The sequence below is a fragment of the Vicia villosa genome, unplaced genomic scaffold, assembly GCF_029867415.1.
Source record: "Vicia villosa cultivar HV-30 ecotype Madison, WI unplaced genomic scaffold, Vvil1.0 ctg.000955F_1_1_1, whole genome shotgun sequence".
Lineage (NCBI taxonomy): Eukaryota > Viridiplantae > Streptophyta > Magnoliopsida > Fabales > Fabaceae > Vicia > Vicia villosa.
Window position 1 is genome coordinate 215,527 of NW_026705427.1, and position 26,311 is coordinate 241,837.

Below are 26,311 nucleotides of genomic sequence, written 5' to 3' on the forward strand. Positions count from 1 at the left end.
TCCTCTATAGGAACCTTTCTAGGTAGTTTTGTTTAAAACATATCATTCCCTTTATAGGAACCTTTATAGGTAGTTTTGTTTAAAACATGCCATACCCTTTATAGGAACCTTTATAGGTAGTTTTGTTTAAAACATGCCATACCCTTTATAGGAATCTTTCTAGATAGTTTTGTTTAAAACATATCGTTCCCTTTATAGGAATCTTTCTAGATAAGTTTTGTTTAAAACGTATCATTCCCTTTATAGGAATCTTTCTAGATAATTTTGTTTAAAACGTACCGTTCCCTTTATAGGAATCTTTCTAGATAGTTTTGTTTAAAACGTATCGCTCCCTTTATAGGAATCTTTCTAGATAGTTTTGTTTAAAACGTATCGTTCCGTTTATAGGAACCTCTCTAGGTAAGTCTTGTTTGAGATATCCCGTATCCTATCTAAGAGCCTTTCCAGGTGAGTCCTGTTTAAGACGTACCATAACCTGTCTAGATAGTCCTATTTAGGACATTCCATATCCTTTCAAAAAAAACCTCTCCAGGTTTCATATCTTTTTAAAGAGCCTTTCTAGGTAAGTCTTAAAAAAGACGTATCATGCCTCTCTAGGTAGCCTTTTTAAAATGTTTATCCAATCTTTTCTAAGACACACTTAGTTCTTTTAAAGAACTCCTCAGTTAGTCTTCTCCAAGACATTCTTCCTAAACATTGTTCAAAGCCTAAGCTTCTTCGCATCAACCTTCGACATACCCTATTCAGGAACCTCTTCAGGTAGTCTTATGCAAGACAATACTCCCTCTCTCCTCAGATACGATCAATATGATCCTGGTATGAAGAGCATATGCTCTGGACAAGCATCTTATCAAACAAATAGATGGCATCTATAAGCCCATCTCCCACAGAACTCTTTCCCTACGCAAGCAAATTTCAGGGCATTTCAGTGTCCAATCATCTTCTACCTCTTCAGGTTCAAGAAGATTGAACAGGGGCAGCTGTCATACCCCAAAATTTGCCTTCCATGTTTCATTCACAATGATTCAAAGTTCAAGATTCAGTCCCAAAGATTACTCATTCAAAAGTCCAGATGATCCACAGTCAACTGGTTTGACCTAAAAAGTCAACCATAATCAGAGCATAGTCAAAGCCTCCCAATTTTGGTCAACATCAAGTATGTGAAGTATAACCATCATTTGATCAAGGATTGATCATGATTCCATTAATAGAAACTCAGAGATGAACAAATACAAAAAGGTTCAAATTAGGGTTTCTTAGGAGAAAGTCAACCCAACTTTGACTGGACATAACTTTCACATGGAACATCAAAAATTCCCCACTCAAAGCCTATTTTGAAGGAAATTGGATCCTCTACAACTTTGTCTCTCACAAGCCAGGGCTAGAAATGATTCATTTGAGAGATACAATGCAAAAGATTACAGGTCATTTTCAGGCATCCTTCAAAAGCAGTTTTTTGTTAAAGAAGATATGATCAAGATAAAAGCTCCAAATGAAAAATATGTTCCAAAGTGGATTATAGAGGACCTCTTGAGGTTTCCAAAAAGTCTTAGAACTCATTCATAGCTTAAAAATTGAGTGAGATATACTTTGTCAAAGTTGGGCGATTTTGAAGGAAATATGCGGAACAAAAGTGGTTCAAAATGATTTTTTTTCCAAACGGGCCTATCTTATTATGACCCAAACTTGATTATAAGGTCACTAGGAACCCCTAAATCCAAGGCCACGACCATATGATTTTTATTAGAATTTTAATGAATTTTTATTCATTTTAAATTTAGTTTAAATCAAATAAATAAAAGAAAATACAAAGAGACTTGATTTGATTTGATTCCTAATCAATATTAATCTCTCAAAAGGCATATTACTCCTCACAATTTCGTTCAAATTGAATTAGGTAAGATTGGATGGGATTTCATCAATTTTGGAAAGATTTCATACAAGTTCTAAACCAAATATCAATCTCACAATTTAGAGGGATTTGATTGAATGTAAATAACCTAATTCAGTCTGTCATATATAAGCAAACACAACAGATGCAAAAAGGGGGGGATTGGCCGCTGCAGAACCGGTTTGTGGAGCTCAAAAATCGTGAAATTGATAGCCATGGCAGAAGAGTGTGGAGACCGATTCGAGCCATTCCAAGGATTAAATCATCTTCCTCGACCCCCTCTGAAGCGAAACTGATCATCACACACGACCAAAGCTCCCTGAATCGAGCAGGCTAAGTCACGTTTTCGTGACAAAATTGTCAACTTCAATTTCACACCTACACGCGATTTTGATCTCATTTGATTACGTGATTGTGTTTTTGATAACGTTTAGATGCTGTCTGTATATTTTGATTGAGTTTTTACCGCAGGTTAAGCATTCCACCATTGCTAGGGTTCGAGGTTTCATACATGGGGGTTTTGCATGGAAGGGTTTTCGGGCCAAATAAATGGTTTCATTGAATTCGTGTGGTTGTTTTATACTGATCTGGGCTTTTATTCATGATTAATGGCGCGTGTAGCTTGTGTTTGCAGGTTTGGCTATGGATGCGGTCGTAGTTAATTCCAAGTCAATCCGTAGCAAAAAGTCTTTATTTTTCCAGAAAAAAACAAATGAGGAAGATGAACAGTATGGCGCCAGGTTTTGTCTTGAATTTCGAAGCGTTATGTTTTTATATATTATTCGTTAATGGTGTACTTGACAGCGCATTAAAGGTGGCTCAGTGGTCTAAGGAGGTGTTAACGTAGTCAGGTGCAGGAGCGTGGGATCGATCCCTGCTCCCTGCATATTGGTTTTGGTTTATTTCTTTGATAAACCTTAGTCAATAATCCTGTGCACGCGCGTTCATCAGAATATCATACACCTTCACGCAGTAGCCACTAGATCTCCCTCCGTCCAGATCCAACGCACCTGAAGAGGAGGCGCATGCAATAGACCTCCAGAGCTGTCACATGCAATAGAAGCCAGGTTTTATACATTCTTTTATTTATTTTATTACTTATCTTTTTAGATTAATTGTTTAGATTCATTGTTAATTTAATTTAATTAATTTATGAAATTAGGATTAGGATATTAGAATAGGATTAGGCCAATGACTAGGGTTTGGGATTCCTCCCGATTTATTCAATTATCTCGACTATTCGATTTAATTATTTTAATTGGTTTGATCGCATAAAATCACAAAAAACCTTAGAAGATTGTTACCAAGACATTAGGGTTTGTCCAATCCCATTAGTTTTTTAGCCAAAATAATACGATTTAATTTATTATTCGCTTCGATTAAATCAATTGATCGCGGTGGGTAATAATCAATTAATTATTTAATTCTTTAATTAAATATAAGTTAAAATAACATTATTTCGCTAAATGGTTTTAACCAAAGCTATTGGTTACGATGATTAGCATTTTCCCTTCATCCAAATTCGTTATTATTTGTAATCGAATCTATCGATTATGAGGGGTAACGATAATTAAAACACGCACATTTGCTATTCGCGATAATCAATCTATCGATTATAGTGGTTAGCAATCCTCCCTTTAATCCGTTAGCCATGGTAATCAAACCTATTGATTATTGCAACTAACGGTAACAAATTAAATCAGGGTTGTACGCCCAAAACTCAAAACATTCAAAACACTTCAAATCAAACTACGGATTTTCATCCTTATTCAAAACTACGATAGGCCACTCAAAAAGCCTTCAAAACAATTTCAAACCATAAAATTCTAATTCTAAGGCGTACAACCCTGTCCCCGAACTACGTAGACTCTGATCCTCCATAAGGAGGTACGTAGGCACTTGGCAACAAGGCGAGTCCCCCTCCCTAAAATCTCAATTTTTCCCCTATTCAATTCTTTAGCTATTAAACCTGAATATTTTAGCCATAAACTTGACCCTTAGATTCAAAGCCAATAGGAAAGGGTTGAGGGTGCCTAACACCTTCCCTCGACCTGAATATAGTATCTTACCCTGATCTCTATACTGCGTAGGGTTTCCTATTCGCCCTTCAGAATAGGTGGCGACTCTCTAAGTTATAAATTTTAGGCAGGTTGCTACAGAAGGGTGCTTCAAGGACGAACGTCAAAGATGTCCTTAATTTGTATATCTCAGGGGGATTAAGAGAATATGGAGATCAACAAGGACAATGTTATTCTGCTTCTAATCAAGTTGAAAGTCTCTCAAAGACTAATCTTCAAGCCAGAAAAACAATGTCATACAAGATGTCAGAACATAACTCAAAACATGTTTTGTCCTTGAGAATCAGCAAGGATCATTCTCTTTATTATCATCTAAAAACATGTATTGATGGTGTATATCACTTGTTCTGATATAGTGCATGTTCCAACCATTGCACAAGTCCACCTGATGCAATTCCTTCTCAAATAATATCTCTTGACCAAGAAATTGGTTAGAGTCTAGGTATGTTATTTAAATTGCTCAGGTTTCTAGAGTCTTTTCGTTTTCATTTTTTTCTTTGTTTGAGTCTCTCATTTTCTTCTTTCAGATATGAGTAAGTTCAGAGTCTATATAGGTTATGTTTGTCAAATTATGACAAGCATATTGAATAAGGCTAGTGTTCAGACATTGTTAAGTCTGAGGTCATTCTTTGCAGTTGTTTTGTAAAGATATTTTTTTCCATTTAAGAGTCTTGTTTCGTGTCGTGAACACTGACTGTCTTGTGTTCAGAACTATCCAATATAGAGGTCTGGTTCTCTATGTCTGTAAATGGATAATCCAAGTGTTTAAATTTCCATTTGTGAGTATCCTCTTATGCCCTAAAATAGGATGTTGTGTCAATCTGTGTCATAGCATAGTTCTCAGTTTGAGGGGGGAGCATTTAGTATTTTCTTCCTCATGTGCATCATAGACTCAGTTTTCTCCTTTGTTATGAAGATGATATCTGTGATGTTATGTTTCCTATGCTATAATGAGTTCTCCTTCAACAAAGCCTTTGTCTTATTATGGCTAAAAAGGGGGGAGAAGTGGTTATGTTATGTTATCTCTGAAGAGCAACTTTTAAGGGGGAGAAACTTTGTGTGATCTGTGGGATCCTTAAAAGAAAGAGAGAACATTAGAGTTGGACCTGCCAGAAAGATGTCCTAGTATGATGTTTCCACATCATAAAAGAAAACTGAAGACCGTCACTTGGAAAGTTTGAAATATCATAAACAGTTACTACTGAAGACTTCTAAATTGCTGCCACTGAATTGTAATGTTTAAACCCTTCTATTTTTTATGCTTCTGTAATACAAAGGTTATGTAAATTAGTTTTAGCCAAAATAAGCCAAAGGGGGAGATTATTGATGTTTTCAGATTGGCTTTATGTTTGGTAAAACTAATTTAACAGCAATAGGTTAAATAGAATTATAACTTGTAAGAGAAAGCAGGTTGAAGTTCTATTTAATGGAAAAACATGTTGTGTTGAAATGTTTCAACAACTAGAACAACAGGTCGAAGACGATGTCGTGACATCGGATTTGAGCTGACAGTTTGGATTCTGTTATAACAGAAACAGAATATTCCTAAAAACATTGAATCCTATGTGGAGCTATATCTAAGGAGAGCATTTAGGAAACTAAATGTGGAAAGATTTTATAGGAGAATCTGTTGCAAAAGTGTAACAACTTATTGTTGTTATTTGGAGAATATCTTGGAGATATTTGTGGAGAATATCTTGAAGCTTATATTGTGGAGCAATTTTAGCAACAGTTTGTTATGATTTAAAGGTCAAAAGAATCAAGTCAGAATATTGAAGATTATGCAGTTTCTAATTATGGAGATAATTTAGGAAACTTATGATTGAAGATCTATATTTTAGCAGAAGATATTTGCTGATTTGTAACAGCAAATATAACTGTGATTGTAAGCCCAAGTCCAGTTGGGAATAGGTTATAAATAGAAGCTTTGTAACCTAAATTAAGTACCATCCATAATTTTAACAATGTAGTCTTTAAGTGTTGAGTCTGTAAAGTGAACCACTCGGATTGTGGGATGGTCACTGATATGTGATTCTCGAAGCTGTTAAGCAAGAGAAGTTTAGTGTGAATCTCGAAGCCTGTAGGTAAGAGGTGTTCTATTCTTGGAGGAAGCTTTGAAGCAACTCTAAGTTATGTTTATTTGTGTGCTTAGAATGTTGGTAATTAGGCCGTCGATGCAATGGATGAGTTGTTGACTTCTAGACATCATTGCTGTGATTGGGAGTGGAATGGAGATATTCCATATCTTGGGAGAACCTAGGTAGAGGGGTCATTGGGTAGTGATTAAGTGAGGAGTTGTAAACTGGGAGTTTAGCTCTGAATTGATACTGCTAATAATGGACTTCATCCATGGCTTGGTATGCCCCCAGAGTAGGTTGATTGAACCGAACTGGGTGAACAATTTTGTTGTGTTCTTTATTTTATGCACTGTTTTATTTTGCCTACCTTGTCTATTTTATAATGTCAAATCAGATGTCACGACATCCATATATGACATCTGAGTCTGCTGTCACCAGAATTTCAAGTAAGGATTATGGACCGTAAGTCTACTGATCGGAAATAAAGCAATTGTCCAACTTAGTAATTAACTAGGAGTAGATAATTATAAGTTGTGGCTAGCGAATTAACGCACATAAATAGCCTAGTTTTCTTCGAGTTCGCTTAAGGAATTATGGAATTGTAGTCTAAATTAATGAGTTGTTTTCCAAGGATCTAAGTTTGTTAATATACCGTAAAATTATAGAGTCATTTCAATTTAAGTAATGCATAATCATCAACATGGAAAAATTAAGAGATTCGAATAAGATCTAATCGCTTTCGCATCATCTAAACTTTTATCCAATGTTATTCTTGTAATTATTTTCTGAAAAAACCAATATGAAAACGCCTTGTATTTACTTTCAAAAACACAATTACAACCTTGTTAAAATTTGCAATCCCTGTGGAGATGATATTTATTTTATTACTTCAACTGGATTAGTTCATTTGCTAAAAAAATGATCAAGTTTTTGGCGCCATTGTCGGAGATTGTTGAAGTATTTCGACAACACAACTTTTGTGCTTTATTTGTTATTTTAAAAGTTTTAGGTTTAATTTTGAATTTTCTTTGTTGCTGTTTATTTGCTGTTATATCTTTAATTTTGTTTTAGTTTGTTTTGTTTTCTATTTTAGTTGGTTATGTCAATACTTAGAGTTTTATTTTTATTTTCTATTTTTTAATTTTATTTTTTAGTTATTTTGAATAAGTGTAGTGCTACTGAGGTATTTTGTGGTTGCTTATGCGAGATTGTGAATAAAGAAGACAACGAGAACAACCCATAAAACAACCTAGCTAACACTATTATCAAATAAAAATTCAAGAAGAAAGAGCCATGGTCAACCCACCGAGGCAACCCATGGAAGACTATTGCAGGAGAATTGACGTTGGACAAATATCTCTCAAGTTTTAACCGGCTAATCTTGTTACTTTTAACATTAAAAATGTTGTTCTTGTTGATTTAAGAGGTAAACACTTTGATGGAAGAGCTATTAGAGATTTTTGGGAGCACATGGCTTGGTTCTATGAAACATCTTCTTTGTGTAAATTATATGGAGTAACTGAGAGTCATATCAAATTGAGGTTGTTTGGGTTTTCTTTAACTAGAAGGGCAAAAAATTGGCTATGTTGTCTACCAAGTGGAACCATTCAAACCTGGACTGAGTTAGAAGACAAGTTTTTAGAAATATTTTTCACTACTTCTCCGTTTGTGGTAAGAAAGGCCGAAATATCCAATTTTGAGCAAAGAGATACAAAATCTATGCATGACTCGTGTGAAATATTTAAATTATTAATATTTGATTAAGGAAAGGGCAAACCAACTGAATTGTACTCAATCTCTAAATACCTATGATAATAAGGTTTTAGTCAAGAATTTCACTATTTACTTTTCCTTCTTATGAGAGTATCCGTACAATTGTTATTTTCTATAATTTGCTATATTTCTGCCTAGTCTACTGGCTTGATTAATTACACACTGAGGCATTTGTTTTAAAAAACTCGAGCCATTTCTAGCCTACCTATATGAAATGTTTATATCCATTGTTTAACCAATTTGAGCCCAAGCCTTTAGTTCGATGATGTAGCCTATTATATAACAATTTGACTTGAAAGAACAAATCTTTCCACCCTCTTTGGAGTTAAGTAGAAATTTTAGTTTCCTTGTCCCTTGCAAAATAACAAGTTTGAGGTTGCTCTTGGAAGTTAGCAACATTTAAGATTGGGGTTGAGGTACTAGAGAAAAGCATGATCAAATTAAAGAAAAAAGAAAAAAATAAAATAAGAAGTTAAAAAGACGTCTTCAAAAAAATTGTATGAAAAAATATATGTGAAAAAGACCAACAAATTGCATTCTATAGTACAGATTGAACATGTAAGAGATGGTGATGAAAAGAACACATGGACTTAAGGAAAACGAGGTACCTAACTCCAAAGGTTTAAGCATACTTTCCCCAAAAAAATATCCAACCTTGACATAAGCTACATTACAACCTTGAAAAGACCTCAAAAGTATCTGTTTAAATATGACTTTGATTGACTTTATTAGAAATTTTATAAACTCATGGTAAAATGCTTTTTTTTACCTTGATTGTGTGATTACCCTGTCAAATTGATATAACAAATATGAGATGCAGGTTGAGTACTTATGATGTTGGAGGAACTTTTTAGATTTATTTGGATTGAAATAGGGAGTGTACATGTTGATCAGAAAAACATAGAAAGATGATGTTCATTGGTAAGGATAAACAGTTTGTTATATTGAAATTTTCAGTTTACAGGCGAGTTCTTAAGAAGACGAAATAGAATAAGTTTAGGGTTGTCATAAAAAGCCATAAGTTGTTAGAATAGCACTCACGAAAACACCATTTATCATACTAACAACTCACTTATTCACGTTTGTTTGCACAATTTGATAAAGAAATGTTACATACATTGAATTATGTTGCATTATGCAGGATAGGAACAAAAAGGGATAAAAAGCTCAATCAAGGATGTCCTGGTTCGCCACAGCGAAATCAAAGCAAAAGGACATTCGCAACGCGAAGCACCGATTTGCTGTAGCGAACTCACTCAGAAGCAAATAGAAGCAAAAGAGCATCATTCACTAGCAGCGAGCCCAGCGAAATCAAGCAGAATTCTCTACGCGAAGCCCTGATTCACTGTAGCGAACGGAAACAGAAACATTACTTCTTAGTCCGCTCGTGGAGAGTAGCAGTGAAGATAGTTCGCTTAAGTTTTTCAAAAAAATTACTCAAGTAATTAAAATTTCAAATTAATTACATAAATGGTTAGTTTTCACTCTTTTTACACATTGTCGTCACCCTAGGTGATGACTACACTTAATTTTTAGGGCAAGTCGCAAATGTAGGTGGTGACTACATTTAAATTTAGGGCAAGTCGCCACTCGTAGTGACGACTACATTGACGATTTGCCCTAAATTTAAATATAGCCGCCACCTAGGGTGGCGATAATGTATAAAATGAGTGAAAAATTAATCATTTATATACTTAATTTGAAACTTTTTCATTATTTGCGTAATTTTTTTAAAAATTTAGTTATTTTAAAAAATATATTCCCAATTTTGTTAATTATTTTCCTCTTTACACAATTATTACACGAACTGTCTCTTACAAGTTACAATACAACGACTCGTTTGCGATAAGGGTAGCTTCACCCAATCAGAGAACTCCACGTGGACTTCGGATGATTGTTAAACATGTCGTTCGCAAACCATATATCTCTATGAAACTCTCAACCCAAAACGGAAAACACTCACACAAAAAGTGAACTAGAAGAAACCCGTGGCAGTATTAACGACTCGTCGTTTAACACTCAGCTTGAAAGCAGCTACTTCTTCAACGCCATGGTGAAAGCAGTGATAATTTGATAAACGCAAAACAACGACGAAAATTACAACAACAATGGAGTGCGTTGGAGCTAGAAACCTAGCAGCAATGGCGTTTTGCTTGAGTCCTTCTTCTAGGTTACAGTTACGGAGAAAGAAGCTTTGGAGGAAAAGAGGAATATCGTCGTCGTATAGGGACGGTATTCGGTTACGTTCGTCTTCTCTGAAGGTGGAGGCGAAAGCAAGTACAGGAAGCGAGAGTTTGGTTGTTGCCAGAGAGGATTTTGCAGATGAGGAGGATTTTGTTAAGGCCGGTGGCTCTGAACTCGATTTTGTTCAAATGCAGCAGAGAAAGTCTATGGAAATGCAGTCTAAGCTTGCGGATAAGGTATCTGGTTCTCACTTCTCACATCTGTGTATTTTATTCAGATTCTGATTCTTGTTGTAGCTATTGATGATGATGATGTATGTTGAGTTTGGCTATAATCCTTTCTAAAAAGTTTCACAGGTTTGGATTAGGTTTTGTGCAATTTAGGTGATGAGTAATGACAATATCATTATATGATACCATACTCAATTTGTAGTATTTGCTTAAATTAGTGGTTGAACTATTGATAATTATAAAATAACATAAAACTTGATTTAGCTACTATTTAAATTTTTTCAATTAAGCTCTAATACTTTATGTAGCACCAACACCTTTGAAAAAAAGTGTGTCTATGTCCCATGTCGGTGTTTGAAACCGTAATTACATTTAATTATTCATTTTTTCAAACTATTACCCGTGTCAAATGTCATGTGTTTGCGGTATTTGTGCTTCATAGCTAATAAGTAATATGCTAGCATATCTAGAGCCTGTTTGGAGACATAACTTTTGTGACATTGCTTGCAGTGCTTGTCAAAATTGCTTATGACATTTTTTCCTAAACTTTTTTGAGTTTATTTTTATAAGTTATTCAAGATAACATACGAAAATAACTTTGTGTATATATAAAAACAATTTAAATTATCTTTTGTTACAAAAATAGCTTATACAAGCTTATTCATAAGGGCTTATTTTGATAATTACTTGTGGTATAAGTTCCAAATAATCTGTTTAACCAAACAGGACCCTAATTTAGTATTTGATAAAACTAGTTGTTGAACTAAATAAAAAATAAAAAATAACATAAAAGTATTTTTTATTACTATTTAATTTTTTCTTTCAATTGAGTTCAAATGCTATTTAAAATAGTATTGAAATTAAGCTATATACTAGTGAAAAGTATGCAAGTTCGTAAGAGAATGATTGTTATCAAACAGCTCTACTTTGTGTTTGCTTGATTTTACTTTCTTTTAAATTTTTTTTTTATGTTATGAAATATGAATAAGGTTATGGACTTACTTTGCTTTTGCTTTTTGCTTTTAGGTATTAGCTGTTATTTGTTGATTGAATTGTTTTCTTTAGAAGTAGTTTGAGAAGTGTTTAAAATTTCTTTTTTTGAGTAATTGCATTATGCTATGTCAATTTAAAATGGCGTGTCATTCTTTAGGAGTTGTATGATGTAAATATTTAAATTCAATGGATGAAGAAGTTGTAGCTCTTTCTATGAATAAAAATGATGTGAACTAGGCCTTCTTATGGCATACACATCTTTGTTTTCATTGTTTTGGTAATATTGCTTGTAGTTTTGAAGGCATTGTTAACTTTCACGCACATATGCACCAGTGTTATCAAATAGCGGCGCCATGGCGGTTTTTGAGTTTGCCGCAATGGTAAATATCAGCCTATATTGCAGTTTTTTCCGCCATAATCCGCTATAACGGCACTGCAAAGCGTCTTATGGTTGGATTTTGGCTCTCCACCATGGATCGCCATCCGCCATTGACAACACTAATATGCACCAGTTTTTAATTTATTTTCAAGCTTGAAATGTCATTTCGGTAATATTGCTTATAGTTTTAAAAGCATAGTTAACTTTCATGCACAAAGCCACCAGTTTTGACGTTTCGAAGATGACAAAATTGATTATTGAACTTGTCTTTGTTGCGTGTGATTATTCCTTTTAGAATCTATGGTTAATTGCTCTTGTAGTTGCCACCTATATCTATTGGAGATGGAATACTGGATCTAGTTGTTATTGGTTGCGGTCCTGCTGGTCTTGCTCTAGCTGCTGAATCTAGCAAGTTAGGATTAAAAGTTGGACTTATTGGACCGGATCTCCCTTTTACAAACAACTATGGTGTATGGGAGGACGAATTTAAAGGTATCATTCTTGCTCCATCATTCTGATTACGTTATATTTATATCACTGTGCTATTCGTTTAGATCTTATCTTGGATAAAATGTTATAAAACGTGTTAGATAATGTTTGCATGCTTGTTTGGGAGCTAAATCTTTTAATGCTTTTGGCTTCTGTCTTGCCCTTTTGTTTATGAACCATATAAACAGTGATCTTAAAGGAATTTCTGTCTGCTTCTTTATTCTGATAACCAATGAACTCTTGGACATTTTCATAGTTTTTGCTCTCTAGCTTGGATATTTATTCCCTAAAAAACAATTGATATTTTCTGTTTTGACAAGAGAATATATACTTCGCTTCCTTAGTTGATATTACAAATTACCAAGTGCACTTCATTATAATTTCAGGTCTTGGACTTGAAGGTTGTATTGAGCATGTTTGGAAGGATACCGCTGTATATATTGATAATAAAGATCCCATGTTTATTGGACGTTCTTATGGCCGTGTCAGTCGGCATTTGCTTCACGAGGAATTGTTAAAAAGGTAAAATTGTTGGTGATATCTTTTGTACCACTATCACTACTATTTCTAATTTAACTTCCTGGTGAGAAATGCTTCATTTACTGTTATAGATTTGTGATTCATATTAATTTTCCCTAGGTGTGTCGAGTCAGGTGTCTCGTATCTGGGCTCAAGAGTAGAAAGGATTGTTGAGGCTAGCAATGGTCATAACCATGTTGTCTGCGAATATGATATTGTTGTGCCCTGCAGGTATGATTTGCATGCTTTTATAACGTCTATACTTTATCCATGTATCTACGATATATTGAAACTTCCTCAGACCTTGCTATGGAAGTAGTGTTATAGGACCAGGTCACCCTTATTAAATATTGAAACTTCTGACCTTTATTATAGGCTTGCTACTGTTGCATCAGGAGCAGCTTCAGGGAAACTATTGCAGTATGAGGTTGGGGGGCCAAAGGTGTGTGTACAAACAGCTTATGGTGTGGAAGTTGAGGTAGGAAGCTGACTACGGTTCTAGTTTTTTGGTTTTACTTATGATAGTATCACTATTCCCTATAAATATCTTATCTTTCAACATTAAATGGTGAGTGTCCTTTCTCTTATTTCTTGTCCGACATAATATGATTGAATTGATGTACAGTATAGTGGAAGAAATCTGGTGACAGGCTAATATTTTCACTATTTTGACTCATTGGTTTCAATACAGTTCTGCTAATAATTCAATTAGTAACTAATAAGCCTGTTTAAATCAGACCAATATTGGAAATTCTTTGTTGTAGGTTTTTATAACAATATTCAAATATGTTTAAAGCAAATCAGTAATTGGTGCTTATATGAAAAGTTCAGAATGGCAATAATAGAAAATGTTTTTTTTTTTCTTTCTGAACAAGTCAGATAAACCGTACCAAGTCGAGGAAGTCTCTAAAGATTGGTCTACCTTCTTCTTTCCTTGTCTTAGATAATGTATAAAATGTGATGGTTAGTAATAATGACTTTTCTTTTTACTATAATTTTAGGTGGAAAACAATCCTTATGATCCAAGCTTGATGGTTTTCATGGATTACAGAGACTATATGAAGAAAAATGTTCAAAGTCTAGAAGCGAGCTATCCAACATTTCTTTATGTGATGCCCATGTCTCGAACAAGAGTGTTCTTCGAGGTTTGTTCAATGTTTTTTTTAGTATAGTGTTTTACATTGATTATTACAGTTCTGTTTGTATTTATATAAAAATTCCAATTGCAGGAAACTTGTTTGGCGTCAAAAGATGCCATGCCTTTTGATTTATTAAAGAAAAAACTCTTTTCAAGATTAGATACAATGGGGATCAGAATTACAAAAACATATGAAGAAGTAAGGACTTTGGCAATGCTAGTTTGATTGTTGATTGGTCATTAGCTGTTATATTTTGAGGACCACTAGTAATATACTCTCTAATAGACTTTTTTCAACATAGTTTTTCCTGCTGTTTGAAATTTAATTGGTTCCTGCTATTTTGGAAATAGTTCTCTCAAAATTATATGGGTTCAACATAAATTTAATATTACCCATATGATTTCAATACAGTTGAAAAGAGTGTTGCTAGTATTTTTAGTATATTTTTTTAACTTAACATATATGTTCAAGAAGGACTCATCCTCTTGTAAAACAAATAAGGGGTCATCCATTTTCCGTATAGGAGAGTATTGGTTGCCCATTTATATTGTTAAATGACCACTCTGTCCTAATATTTCATATTTTACTCTGAAAAAAATATAATTACTGCTGTGCCACATTCATTGGTCATCAATTTAATTTACTTATTCGGTTCTTTTGAGGGGTTGAAAAACAGTGCTTCTATTGATGTACTTTTAGTTTATTCAGACATATTTAGCTTCTGATGTGAATTTTGAGTGCACTCAGACATATTTTGCATCTGATACGAGTTTTGAGTGTTTTTATCTACAAAATTTGTGTAGGAATGGTCTTATATCCCAGTTGGTGGATCCTTACCTAACACAGAGCAGAAAAACCTTGCATTTGGTGCAGCTGCCAGCATGGTGCATCCAGCCACAGGCATGACATTTTCCGTAATATGCATATGCTTAACTTAACTTACAATGCATTTAATATCGGATTTCATCCATTAGGCTACTCTGTTGTGAGATCGTTGTCGGAAGCTCCGGAATATGCTTCAGTAATTGCTACTATTTTGAACGAGGGTAATGCCAGGGACATTGCTATCTTTGAAAGAAGTAAGGAGAATCCATCCATGAGAGGTAATCAAGTATACCCGTAAACTTAGAACCTCAAACCCAAACGTTCCCAATTCCTCCAATATTAAGAAAACTATGCTTACGCCTTTCATTCCTCAATAGTTCTGCTATCTGGCACAAAGTTGTGTGTAATTCTGAGATGTATATTTGAGCTCATTCTAAAATTTAGATCCGACGTTGTCAGACTTAGCATTGATGTAAGGTTTTAGATTTGTATGTTCATTTAAATTTTCTTTTTCTTTCAGCTTGGAATACACTTTGGCCACAAGAAAGGAAACGACAGAGATCATTCTTTCTTTTTGGATTAGCACTAATTGTACAGCTGGACATTGAGGGCACTAGAACATTCTTTCGTACTTTCTTCTGCTTACCTGAGTGGTATGGTCTATTTTCTCTCATATATGTGGTACATGTTTTGGAATTTGTTGTAGTTATTAGTATGTGCTACAAATTTATGTTCGAGTCCTATACATTTTTGTCAAGTCCTATCTTCTATCTTGGCACCTGCTTTATTGTTAACATTAAAATCCCCTTTCCGTAAGAATATGTAAATATATGCATTCAAGCTACTTTTTTAGTATAGATAAACCAATTTGCTTTCTGGTGATATGGTTCTGACTCTATCTTATTGCTTATTTTTTTCCCACTTTAATGAATGTAGAGATGGTTAAATGATTTTAATTGCAGGATGTGGCAAGGATTTCTCGGTTCTTCACTATCCTCGAAAGATCTTCTATTATTTGCAGTCTATATGTTCATAATAGCACCAAATGACTTAAGAATGTCTCTTGTCAGACATCTGCTTTCAGATCCTACAGGAGCGACTATGATAAAAACCTATTTGACGATATAGTATGTTTGTATAACTTTTTCCTCTTGTTAAGTACCTGTATTGGGACTTGGGAGACAGGTTAGATTATATTAGAAGCCATACTAGAGTTTGTAGGTTATGTACATATATTTATATTAATATTTTATTATATACAATAGTGTTTTATGATTCTGTTGTATCCCTTGTGCTGTGTTATTTTGGATGTGTATCTTGTATAATTCGTGTATCTCTAGTTTTCCTCACCGACCCCATTAAAATATGTCTTGAATTCATCATACAAGAATTAAGGAATAAATTCTAGGATATGAATACTCATGTGAAGGAAAAGGAACTACTCAAGAGAAGAATTCAAAACTAGAAAGTTGCTTTGTTCCCCCACTTCCATTAAGTACCAGCAACAGACCGTAAAATTTTACCTCCATTGTTCTCTGTGTTAATTCGCAACGTTTCCTTTAATAAGATGGTAAGAGATTCAACATGTTTTTTAGGCAATGCAACATACTTTTCAATTAATCAGATGAGCTCGCGGGTTGTCTCAGTATCTTTCCATATAAATCCTTTTTGAAGTTTCTCCAAATCTTTATAAATAATGGTGAAAATTTTAGCATGTCGCATATGAAAATAAGGGATAAAACTAATTCTTTCCACTAAGCCTAATCACTGATATTTTCAACCACTAAGAGGCCGTTGCAACTTTTCACTAATATGCCTAAATCTATTTAAAAAATTAAGAGTGGCAAACGGGCATGTCTGTCCTGTTTAAGCCCGTTCCATAAAAGTCCGCAAAATAATAGAGTGGGGCGAGATTGTCATAGTTTGGGGTGCGAGTCGAAAACCTTATCATGTCCAACAAAAAAGTGAGGGCGAGGTGAGTTAAGCCCGCGAACACTGTACTTTTTAAACTTAAAAATACAAAATTCATGTTAATGTTCGTGCATGCAAAAGTCCGCATAAAAATGGGGCGGGACGGAGCGGTCACACTAGAGGGTGAAAGTCTAAGACTTTGATCTGCCCAGCACAAAAGTATAGGGCAAAACGGGCAATGCCCAACGGACCGAACCCAAAATTGTCTTTTTTTATTTGAGTTGTTCGACCGATTCCACTTTTTGCCACCCCAACCTAAAACTTCTACCTGAGGTATCACACCACCTACTTATTTATTAGACATGAAAATAAGAATGTTTTTGGGTTTCAGTGATTTAACTAAATTATGACATCAAGTGATTTTAGTCTCCTTAGTTGTAGAATATCGAACTTGAATTTTTTTTACCAAATTCAACACCAGTTCGATATCCTACAACTATGATTGAGAGAAGATTGTGATTTTAGTCTCCTCTCAATCATAGTTGTAGGATATCGAACAATATCAAATGACACATATTCGTATAACTCTTTATCGCATATACGTATAAAAAAAATCCACTGTTGGATTAAAAGTTAATTATGATCATTCTCTCTAACATATCAAATGATTTTTTGATTAATGTTAAATTTTATGGATAAGATTTATATGATGCTAGCTTCCAATTTAACTAGTGAATTTTGTTATATCAGATATGCGGTAAAAAGATATTAAAAGTTTTATATATCATTTCATTATTTCACTTTATTAATTAATAAAAAATATTAAAGATAAACAAAAAAACAAATAAAAATAATAAACATAACAATTGGATTGAGGTGTCTTCTTGCCATTGCACCTCTTGCTTAACAAATCCAAACGGGAACAAAAACAGCGTTCCAATTCTAAAGTTCTCATTAATTACCAACTCGTCTCAAATTTTAAGTCCAACGCACCGTTTGATAACAATTATTACGAGATACCATTTCTCTCTCCCAAAATCTTCTGACGGAAGCTTCCTATTTTTTTTTTTTTCAAACCCCGCGCCCTTTCCATCTTCTCCTGCACGCTTCTTCGAATTAAAAAATCCCTAAATTTTCAAATTCACCCGCCTCTATTTTCGCTAATTTCTTTTATTATTTAAACCCCTCCATCCCCTCACTCTTCTTCACAGACTCATTTTCTTTTCAATTAATCACTTTTCTCAACCATCCAACTCTCAAACAAACACCAAACAATGCCTTCTATTCCAGAAGAACCACTTCTCGCTCCAAACCCAGATCGCTTCTGCATGTTCCCAATTCAATACCCTAAAATCTGGGAAATGTACAAAAAAGCTGAAGCTTCTTTCTGGACAGCCGAAGAAGTCGATCTCTCCCAAGATCTCCACCACTGGAAATCCCTAACCGACGGCGAACGCCACTTCATCTCACACATTCTTGCCTTCTTTGCCGCCTCCGACGGCATCGTCTTGGAGAATCTCGCCGGAAGATTCATGAATGATGTTCAAGTTTCAGAAGCGCGTGCCTTCTACGGTTTCCAGATCGCAATTGAGAATATCCACTCCGAGATGTATAGTCTTCTTATCGAAACGTATATCAACGATAACACCGAGAAGAATCGTTTGTTTCACGCCATTGATACTATTCCTTGCATCGCTAAGAAAGCTGAATGGGCGTTGAAATGGATTGAATCGTCTGATTCATTCGCGGAAAGAATTATCGCTTTCGCTTGTGTGGAAGGTATATTTTTCTCTGGAAGTTTCTGTGCAATTTTCTGGCTAAAAAAACGCGGTTTAATGCCGGGATTAACTTTTTCAAATGAGCTTATTTCGCGCGACGAAGGTCTTCACTGTGATTTTGCTTGTTTGATTTATTCACTTTTGAGGAACAAACTGAGCGAGGAGCGTGTGAAGATGATTGTGCGGGATGCTGTTGAGATTGAAAAAGAGTTTATCTGTGATGCGCTTCCTTGTGCTTTGGTTGGAATGAATGGGGAGCTCATGAGTAAGTATATTGAGTTTGTTGCTGATAGGTTGTTGTGTGAAGTTGGGTGTGGGAAAGTTTATAATGCTGAGAATCCTTTTGATTGGATGGAGTTGATTTCTCTTCAAGGGAAGACTAACTTTTTTGAGAAGCGCGTTGGGGAGTATCAGAAAGCTTCTGTTATGAATAGCTTGACTGGGAATGCTGCTGCTCAACATGTTTTCAACATGGATGAAGATTTTTAGTTTAACAAAATGTTTTAAATTATTAATATATCTTGCTACTGGTGTTGTCTTTAGAGGAGTGTACTGGGTATCCACTTGATTCAAATATTACTGTGTTTGATTATGTGGAAATTAGAATTGATTTTGGTTGAATTACTTTTCTTTGTTTAGTGGTTAAATTAATTTTAGTAGAGCTGTTTTAATTAATTGTGAGTTAAATAGTAAATTGATTTACTTCAAACTAATTCTAATTCGTTCATATAGTTTAAACCGAAATTGAACTATCTCTTGTCAATGATTAAGATTCAAAAGCTTTGTTTGAAACACAAATGGGTTAACAAAAGAGATCACTGAGGCAACTGACAACTCTCCAACCTCAATGGAGGTTAATGGTTGAGTGGCCTGATGGACGTCACACCATAAAAACTAGAAGTTATATCAATGGCCAATAGTTTGGATTTGGATTTGAAGAGAGGATAGGATTTGGATTGTTAAAGATAAGAGTAAAAAGAAAAAAAATAGAGCTCTCCATCAAAAATTAAAATTTTGTTTGAGTAGTTCTATAAATTAATGTATTAATGAAAATTTATATTGAATATTGAATGATGAATTAAAAAAAGTGTAAACGTTAGTGCTAATTTTGTAATACTACTTTTTATAATATTTTTATTAAATTTATTATATTTTTAATTAGTAATATCTTTAGATGGATAAGATAGCTAAAATGATATTTGCTGGTTGACCTAAATAAATACGAGTTGTTGTTTTAGAGTTTAACTACTGACGATAATAATTTGTATTTTTTCATAACGTACTTTTGTAAATAAGTTTTTTTTTTGGACAAAAAACAAAGGAATTTTATTTATTGGGCCTTAACTCATAATTGATTTGAGTTTTGGTATAATTAGGGTTTTTTTCAAGCCAAATTTGCAACTGTGTGAGCTGCATTGTTGTTTTCTCTCTTTAAATGGGAAATTTAACTCTCCTGAAACTTTTCATCTTCTTAGTAATAGAGTTACAAACCATTCCCCAATTAATTATAGGTTTATTGTTGCCTTTCATCGTCTTTGCAAGACTAAGGTTATCTGTTTTGAATTTCATATCTAAGAAACAACAATCCGTAACTGTCTCATTAGTTTTCTTCAAAGCCATAATTTACTCCATGTGAGGATCCTTGCTACCATCCATGCAATAAGAGATGATTGTTATTATTCCCCTATGTTCATCTTTGAATATCGCGACAAGACCTCGTTTTCATTTTACGTTAAGGTTTGCATCAATGTTATTTTATCTAACCTTGCTTAGGAGACTTCCATTTGGATTTTTGATGTCTTTGATCTCTGCTTATTTGCTCGAATTGTTTTCAGTTATGTTTTTCCTCATTTTTCTTCATTATGTTTCACGTTGTATTTCTTTTCAATATTGATGTATCTTTTCAACATTTAACTATACAAAAAAAAAAAAAAAGATAGGGATAGATAAGATTGCGCTAGGATTTATATCGGTTCAACCCTTTTATGCCCACTTGCGCTTAATCAAGTCTCCAATAGTTTCCCATTGAAAATGTATTGTTCTTCCACTATGATTTTGACAAATTTATACATAGTTGTTATGTACAATCACAATTTTAATAATGCTAGAAATAAAACTCTTTGATCTGAGTCCTCGTTAAATTGTACACAGTATCTGACACTAAGCTCTTGCAAAATATTCACTCGACTTTATCTTAAGATCTTCCAACTTCAAGAATATTGTTTCAAGTCTTTGTTCTACAACGATCTTTGCTCAATCCTTCTGGTATCCTAAGCGTTAGTCTGTCCGAAGATGATAAAAACTCATACTTTGTGTGCAGGCTTCCATACAAATCTACGAAAGTAATTATGGAAAGAATTGTATTTTCAAGCTTCTCCAAAATTACTTGAAGACTTAGTTTTGATGAAGACAACATATTTCAAAAAGGATGAGCAAAAGTCATGGATAAGAATCAAAGGTTGCAACTTTCACGAAGATTAAAGTCTTGGTTTGATTGATCTTCAAATATGGGTACAAGTTAAAACTCTTTTACATTGATATGTTTTAGTGCTCAAAAGATACACTTTCATTTAAATGCATTATCAAAGTTTCAAACAAAAGCATATCATAAACACTCTCCTTGAAAAATCATGTTTTTAGAGTTTTTAGGTTGATGTAACCAGTTACCAAAACCATGTAACCCGGTTACATTGCTGACAGTAGCTTTTCCTCTTTGTTATTGGTCTTTTTCAACATGATGTAACCGGTTACACCATTTAGGTAACCGGTTACATGCTCATGATTTTGAAATTTTTGAGCATAACGTAACCATGTAACCGGTTACATCCTTCACGTAACCGGTTACATTTAAAATAATTTAAATGAGCTATTTAGTTAAATGTCACTTAAATATAAATTAATTTACATCAAACTAATTCTAATTAGTTCATAATCAAATTCTAATTACTTCATAATGCTTATAAAGTTTTGTCATTTTTAATGCTCTTTCCCTTTTAATTTAGGAATCCTAGTTTTATAGTCTTGATAGGAAATTCTTAGAGGATCTTGTTACCATCCATGCAATAAAATATTGTTGTCATTATTTCCCTATTTTCATCTTTGAATATAGCTACAAGACCTCTCTTCCCTTTTACATTAAGATCTGCATCAATGTGATAAAAAATTGACCTGTTAAAAAATTGTTTATTTTTATTAATCAGATATTGAAAAGTATTAATGCGGCGGAAAAATGTGCGTATAACATATATCCTTTTAGACGAAATATACACAACACTCAATTGGTATACAAAATAGAAATTAGATGAAACAAGTAACCAAAATCAATCAATGTATTTATTGAATTAGAATCGAATTACACAAAGTGTGTAATCGAATAATTTAAATACAACAAAGATATCTATTATCACAATCTCGAGTTTTAATCAACAACAAGAATAATTTGAAGTCCCAATCTAACAAAACCTACACTTATGAACGAAATCCCTATTATGCAATAAATTCTAACCACATGTGATTCTTAGAAAGCGATAAACATAAACATTTAGCTATACATAAAATTAAAAAAGATAGGGATAGAGAAGATTACGCTAGGATTTATATTGGTTCAACGCTTTTGTGCTCACTTGCGCTTAATCCAGTCTCCAATAGTTTCCCATTCAAAATTTATTGTTCTTCCACTATGATTTTGACAAATTTATACATAATGGTTATGTACAATCATAATTTTAATAACGCTAAAAATAAAACTCTTTGATCTGAATCCCCGTTGACTTCTACACAGTTTCTGGCATTAAGCTCTTGTAAAATCTTCACTTAACTTTATCTTAAGATATTCCAACTCCAAGGATCCTGTTTTATGTCTCTATTCTGCAATGATCTTTACTCAATTATTTTGGTATCTTGAGCCTTGGTCTATCTGAAGATGAGAAAAAAATCCAACTTTGTATCTTGGCTTCCACACAAATCTACCAAATTAAGTAATTATGGCGAGAAGAACCTCCTTCTTTTCCATTGGATTTGTCAATCCTAGCCCCAACGATACACACAGATGCAAACCCTCTAAAGTCCTCAAGAAATATTCAAAGAAAAATTTAACCACAATTATGATCCTCTTCACATATCACACACCCTAGTATGAGAGCTTGATCCAAATGACAATGTATGATGCAAGAGGTTGAATATTGTAACTCGGTTTTTTGAGGCGAACTGACTCCTTGCTCTCTTTTTTTTAATTTTTTTATTATTGCAAGAGTCGCCACCGACTTTTATTTTATCCAACATTTAGGAAAGGCATAAAAGAACAGGAAAGACCTTTTGACAGATTTTGGGTTCGGGGGGTTGGTTATACAAAGGGAAGGTTTTAAGCACCCTTTGTATCCATGGTTATCCATGGGCTCTTAATTGCTTAGCTCACTTTTTAAATGCTTTATTGATTTGAAAATAGAAGAAGTGAAGATGGACAATAGGTCACATAGGTCTCTGAAGAGTTTCACCGGGAATAATGCCCTTCAAATACCAGATGAAAGTTTTGAAAATAGATGAGAAGTTTTGAAAATACGTTGTTTGAAAAATGAAAGTGTTTGAGCAAGCAATTAGGAGTTATCTACTCTCAATTTATAAGATCTTTCCTATGCATTTAACACTTTTCTTAAATGATGGTATGATTAAAAAAAATAATAAGAGGGAAAACCATAGAGGTGCAAGTGTGCAAAGTGCTTTTTTTTAAAGTTTTATCTTGATTATTAATGTTTTAGCTCAAAGGTAAAAATATGGTTCAAGTGGACAAAAGGAAGATGACGGAAACATAAACAATGCGTCCAAATGGACAAAGAAAAAATAGCGGAAGCATAAATAATATGTCCAAATGGACAAAGAGAAAATAGCGGAAACAAAAATAATATGTCCAAGTGGACAAAGAAAAATAGCAGAAATATAAATAATATGTCCAAATGGACAAAGAAAAAATAGCAGAAATATAAATAATATGTCCAAATGGACAAAGAAAAAATAGCAGAAATATAAATAATATGTCCAAATGGACAAAGAAAAAATAACAGAAACATAAATAATATGTCCAAATGGACAAAGAAAAAATAACAGAAACATAAATAATATGTCCAAATGGACAAAGAAAAAATAACAGAAACATAAATAATATGTCCAAATGGACAAAGAAAAAATAACAGAAATATAAATAATATGTCCAAGTGGACAAAGAAAAAATAACAGAAACATAAATAATATGTCCAAATGGACAAAGAAAAAATAACAGAAACATAAATAATAAATAATAAAATAAAGCATAAAGCAAGAAATATAAAGAACAATATAATAAAATGCGGAAATTAAAGTCAATTGTTAGTATGTTAGCACGTGAATCATCTTGAAGCTAGTCAAGTATATTCACGATGTTAGTGAAGATCGATGGTGAGTGAATGATGATCTCGGATTTAAAGTTAATGAAAATTTATCAGATGCTTGATAGAATCATAGCGACTACACGATAAATTTCCAAAAAAAGTCTTAAATCAACTGCATACAATCTCTGCCATATTTGATCTTTTATTCTGATTCGGGACAAAGGAAAAAGATAAGAAATAATATTAAATAATATACAAAAATAAATATAAAACAAATTAAACTTAATTCATTCTTTTTGTGATTTTTTTTTTTGGAATTGATTTTAAGTTAATTAACAAGATAATTAAACAAATAATTAAACTTAACAAGAAAAATATTATTTTATATGTCAAAAATTAGATTATAAAAAAAATATAAACCTAAATCTAAAAGGAAAATATTTTTGGAGTTTTTTGATTGGTTGAAAATAATTAAAAAAAGCAATATTTACATAATTACTAATTAATTAAGCAAAATAAATTAATTATGAAAAGAAATAAAATATTTTTATGTTAAAAATTAAATAAACATTTTATCAACTTAAAACTAAAATTAAAACATTTTTTTTTTGAGAAATTGAAAATATGCATAAATATGGAGTTTTTAATTCATGAACTCCTAACACTACTACATATTAAAAATTACATTGTACTTACTCTATGATGTCCCAAGAGTGGAATAGAGTGATTGAAATTTATTGAAAGTGACTATTTGAATGAGCCTTGATTTTTACAAGTTTCTTGAAACTTTTGCAAAAAAATATAAACTTAAACTATGACTTTGTGGTGATTGTTGTTGTTCTTTGTGTTCCTCCCCTTTTTTTTCCTTCTCTTGAATGAAGAAAATGAAGCTCTATTTATAGGCAAATGATTTGATCTTGAACCCTTGCAAGTTGGAATTTTCATGATTGATTTTGTGGAAAAAATATGATAATGGAATATTTTCAATGAGTGCATTTCTTAACCATGGTTAAAACACTCAAGTATTATTCTCTTCAATCTTGCAATAATATATTTAAGCATCTTGAATGGTCATTGCTTGCATCACATGAGCATCTTGGATAATATCTTTGAATTATCTCACTTTAATTAAACTTTAAATGAATAAAATTTAATTAAAATGAAATAAAAGTGTCATGAATCATGGATAGGTCGTGGATGCCCTTTAGACATATGGGAATCAAGATTGAATCACAAAAGAATTGGCCTTTTTGAAAAAGAATCAAGTTTTGGTCATTACTTGTTTTATGCATTTTCCCAAAAAAGGTCAACTTCATCAAGGCATATATCCCTCAATTTTGATCCTATGAAAGTGTTCTTGTACTTTTTGGAAAGCCCAAGATGTCCTCTACAATCCACTTTGGAAGTGTTTTTGCATTTGGAGAAGTTAACTTGATGATATGGGCTTTGACAAAAAACTGCTTTTTGTTGACTTTGAAAATGACCTGTAATGTTTTGGCTTATATCTCTTAGGCGGAAGCATTTCTTGACCTTGGTCCCAACATCAAAGTTGTAGAGAATTGAATTTCCTTGAGAATGAGCTTTGGTTGGAATTTTTCTGATAAATTATGAGAGAGTTATGGTCGGTCAAAGTTCAGTTGACTTTTAGGTAAAAAACTCTAATTTTGCAATTTTGAGTTTTGTTGATTTCTGAACTTTTCTTGATGAATTATGATCAACCATTGATCACATGATGAATCTTTTGACAAAATATGGATGTTGACAAAAAATTGGATTTTTGACTGTCTGTTGACTTTTTGGTCAAACTGGTCGTCTATTGACTGTTTGAGCTGTTGACTGTGCGTCCGAGCGAATCGAAGTTTAAAAAATTGCCTGGTGGTACTTTGAGATATATGGAGATCCATGAAATCCATTTGAGGTCTCAAAAACTCGTTCTCCTGAAAAAAAAACAAAAAATCCTAGTTAGGGACTGTTTGTGTAGGAGACAGTTAGGCGTACCTGATTTTTGTGCAGTGTTGAGTCTCTGTTGATCACGTGATTATCAGAAGACTTCTAGAACAAAATCTTGAAATTTGAAGTGCGAAAAATTGATTTGACTGATGGTACAAACACGGAGAATTGCGCTGATAGCGGGTTTGACTGGTAACTAGCAGTATAATCTGAAACCCGGACTCCGCGCCTGCAAATTTTAATTCTGTACCAACTGCGTCAGCATTATTTATCTGAAAATAAATCTGAAATAAACAGTGTATGAAGTGATAAACAGTATTTGGCGTTTATGTAAGAATAAATTTAACAGCGAGCCAAAATACTGTATAAAAAATTCTAAAAATTGAGTATTTATAAAATCAGGATATTTATGAAATAAAAATCCAAGATTGTATAAAACTCCAAATTTTTAGACAGAAGTCTTTTGACTTCTCTTTGAAAAAAAAGACGCGGGCAAATTTTGGGGTATAACAATAATGATCATAACACTTAGAAAATGATAGGATCTCAGAGGTCAAAAATTGGGGTGCAACAGATGCCCCTATTTAAGTTTCTTATATCCGGAGATGTGAAGATTGGAAATCTTCGTTTCGACGTGATTGAAGAGACTTAAATATATATAGAAACACAATTTTTGAACCTGAGATGCAATGTAATATGCTTATGATTATGAATGCATATGATTTCCACGAGAT

At 33.2% G+C, this 26,311-nt stretch overlaps 2 protein-coding genes across 2 annotated transcripts; both read left to right on the plus strand.

The window, feature by feature from the left end:
- The first annotated feature begins 9,754 nt into the window (after nucleotides 1-9,754).
- On the plus strand, nucleotides 9,755-15,863 carry LOC131632518 (lycopene epsilon cyclase, chloroplastic-like). The gene is made up of 11 exons (XM_058903264.1): nucleotides 9,755-10,240; nucleotides 11,927-12,098; nucleotides 12,482-12,617; nucleotides 12,735-12,845; nucleotides 12,990-13,092; nucleotides 13,616-13,759; nucleotides 13,844-13,951; nucleotides 14,557-14,653; nucleotides 14,728-14,856; nucleotides 15,099-15,231; nucleotides 15,541-15,863. The coding sequence occupies exons 1-11, from the start codon at nucleotides 9,929-9,931 to the stop codon at nucleotides 15,704-15,706; spliced, it is 1,611 nt and encodes a 536-aa protein (XP_058759247.1). The 5' UTR covers nucleotides 9,755-9,928; the 3' UTR covers nucleotides 15,707-15,863.
- A 1,749-nt stretch (nucleotides 15,864-17,612) lies between these two features.
- Nucleotides 17,613-18,962, plus strand: LOC131632517 (ribonucleoside-diphosphate reductase small chain-like). Its single transcript, XM_058903263.1, has one exon. The coding sequence runs from the start codon at nucleotides 17,764-17,766 to the stop codon at nucleotides 18,754-18,756; it is 993 nt and encodes a 330-aa protein (XP_058759246.1). The 5' UTR covers nucleotides 17,613-17,763; the 3' UTR covers nucleotides 18,757-18,962.
- The last annotated feature ends 7,349 nt before the right edge of the window (nucleotides 18,963-26,311 follow it).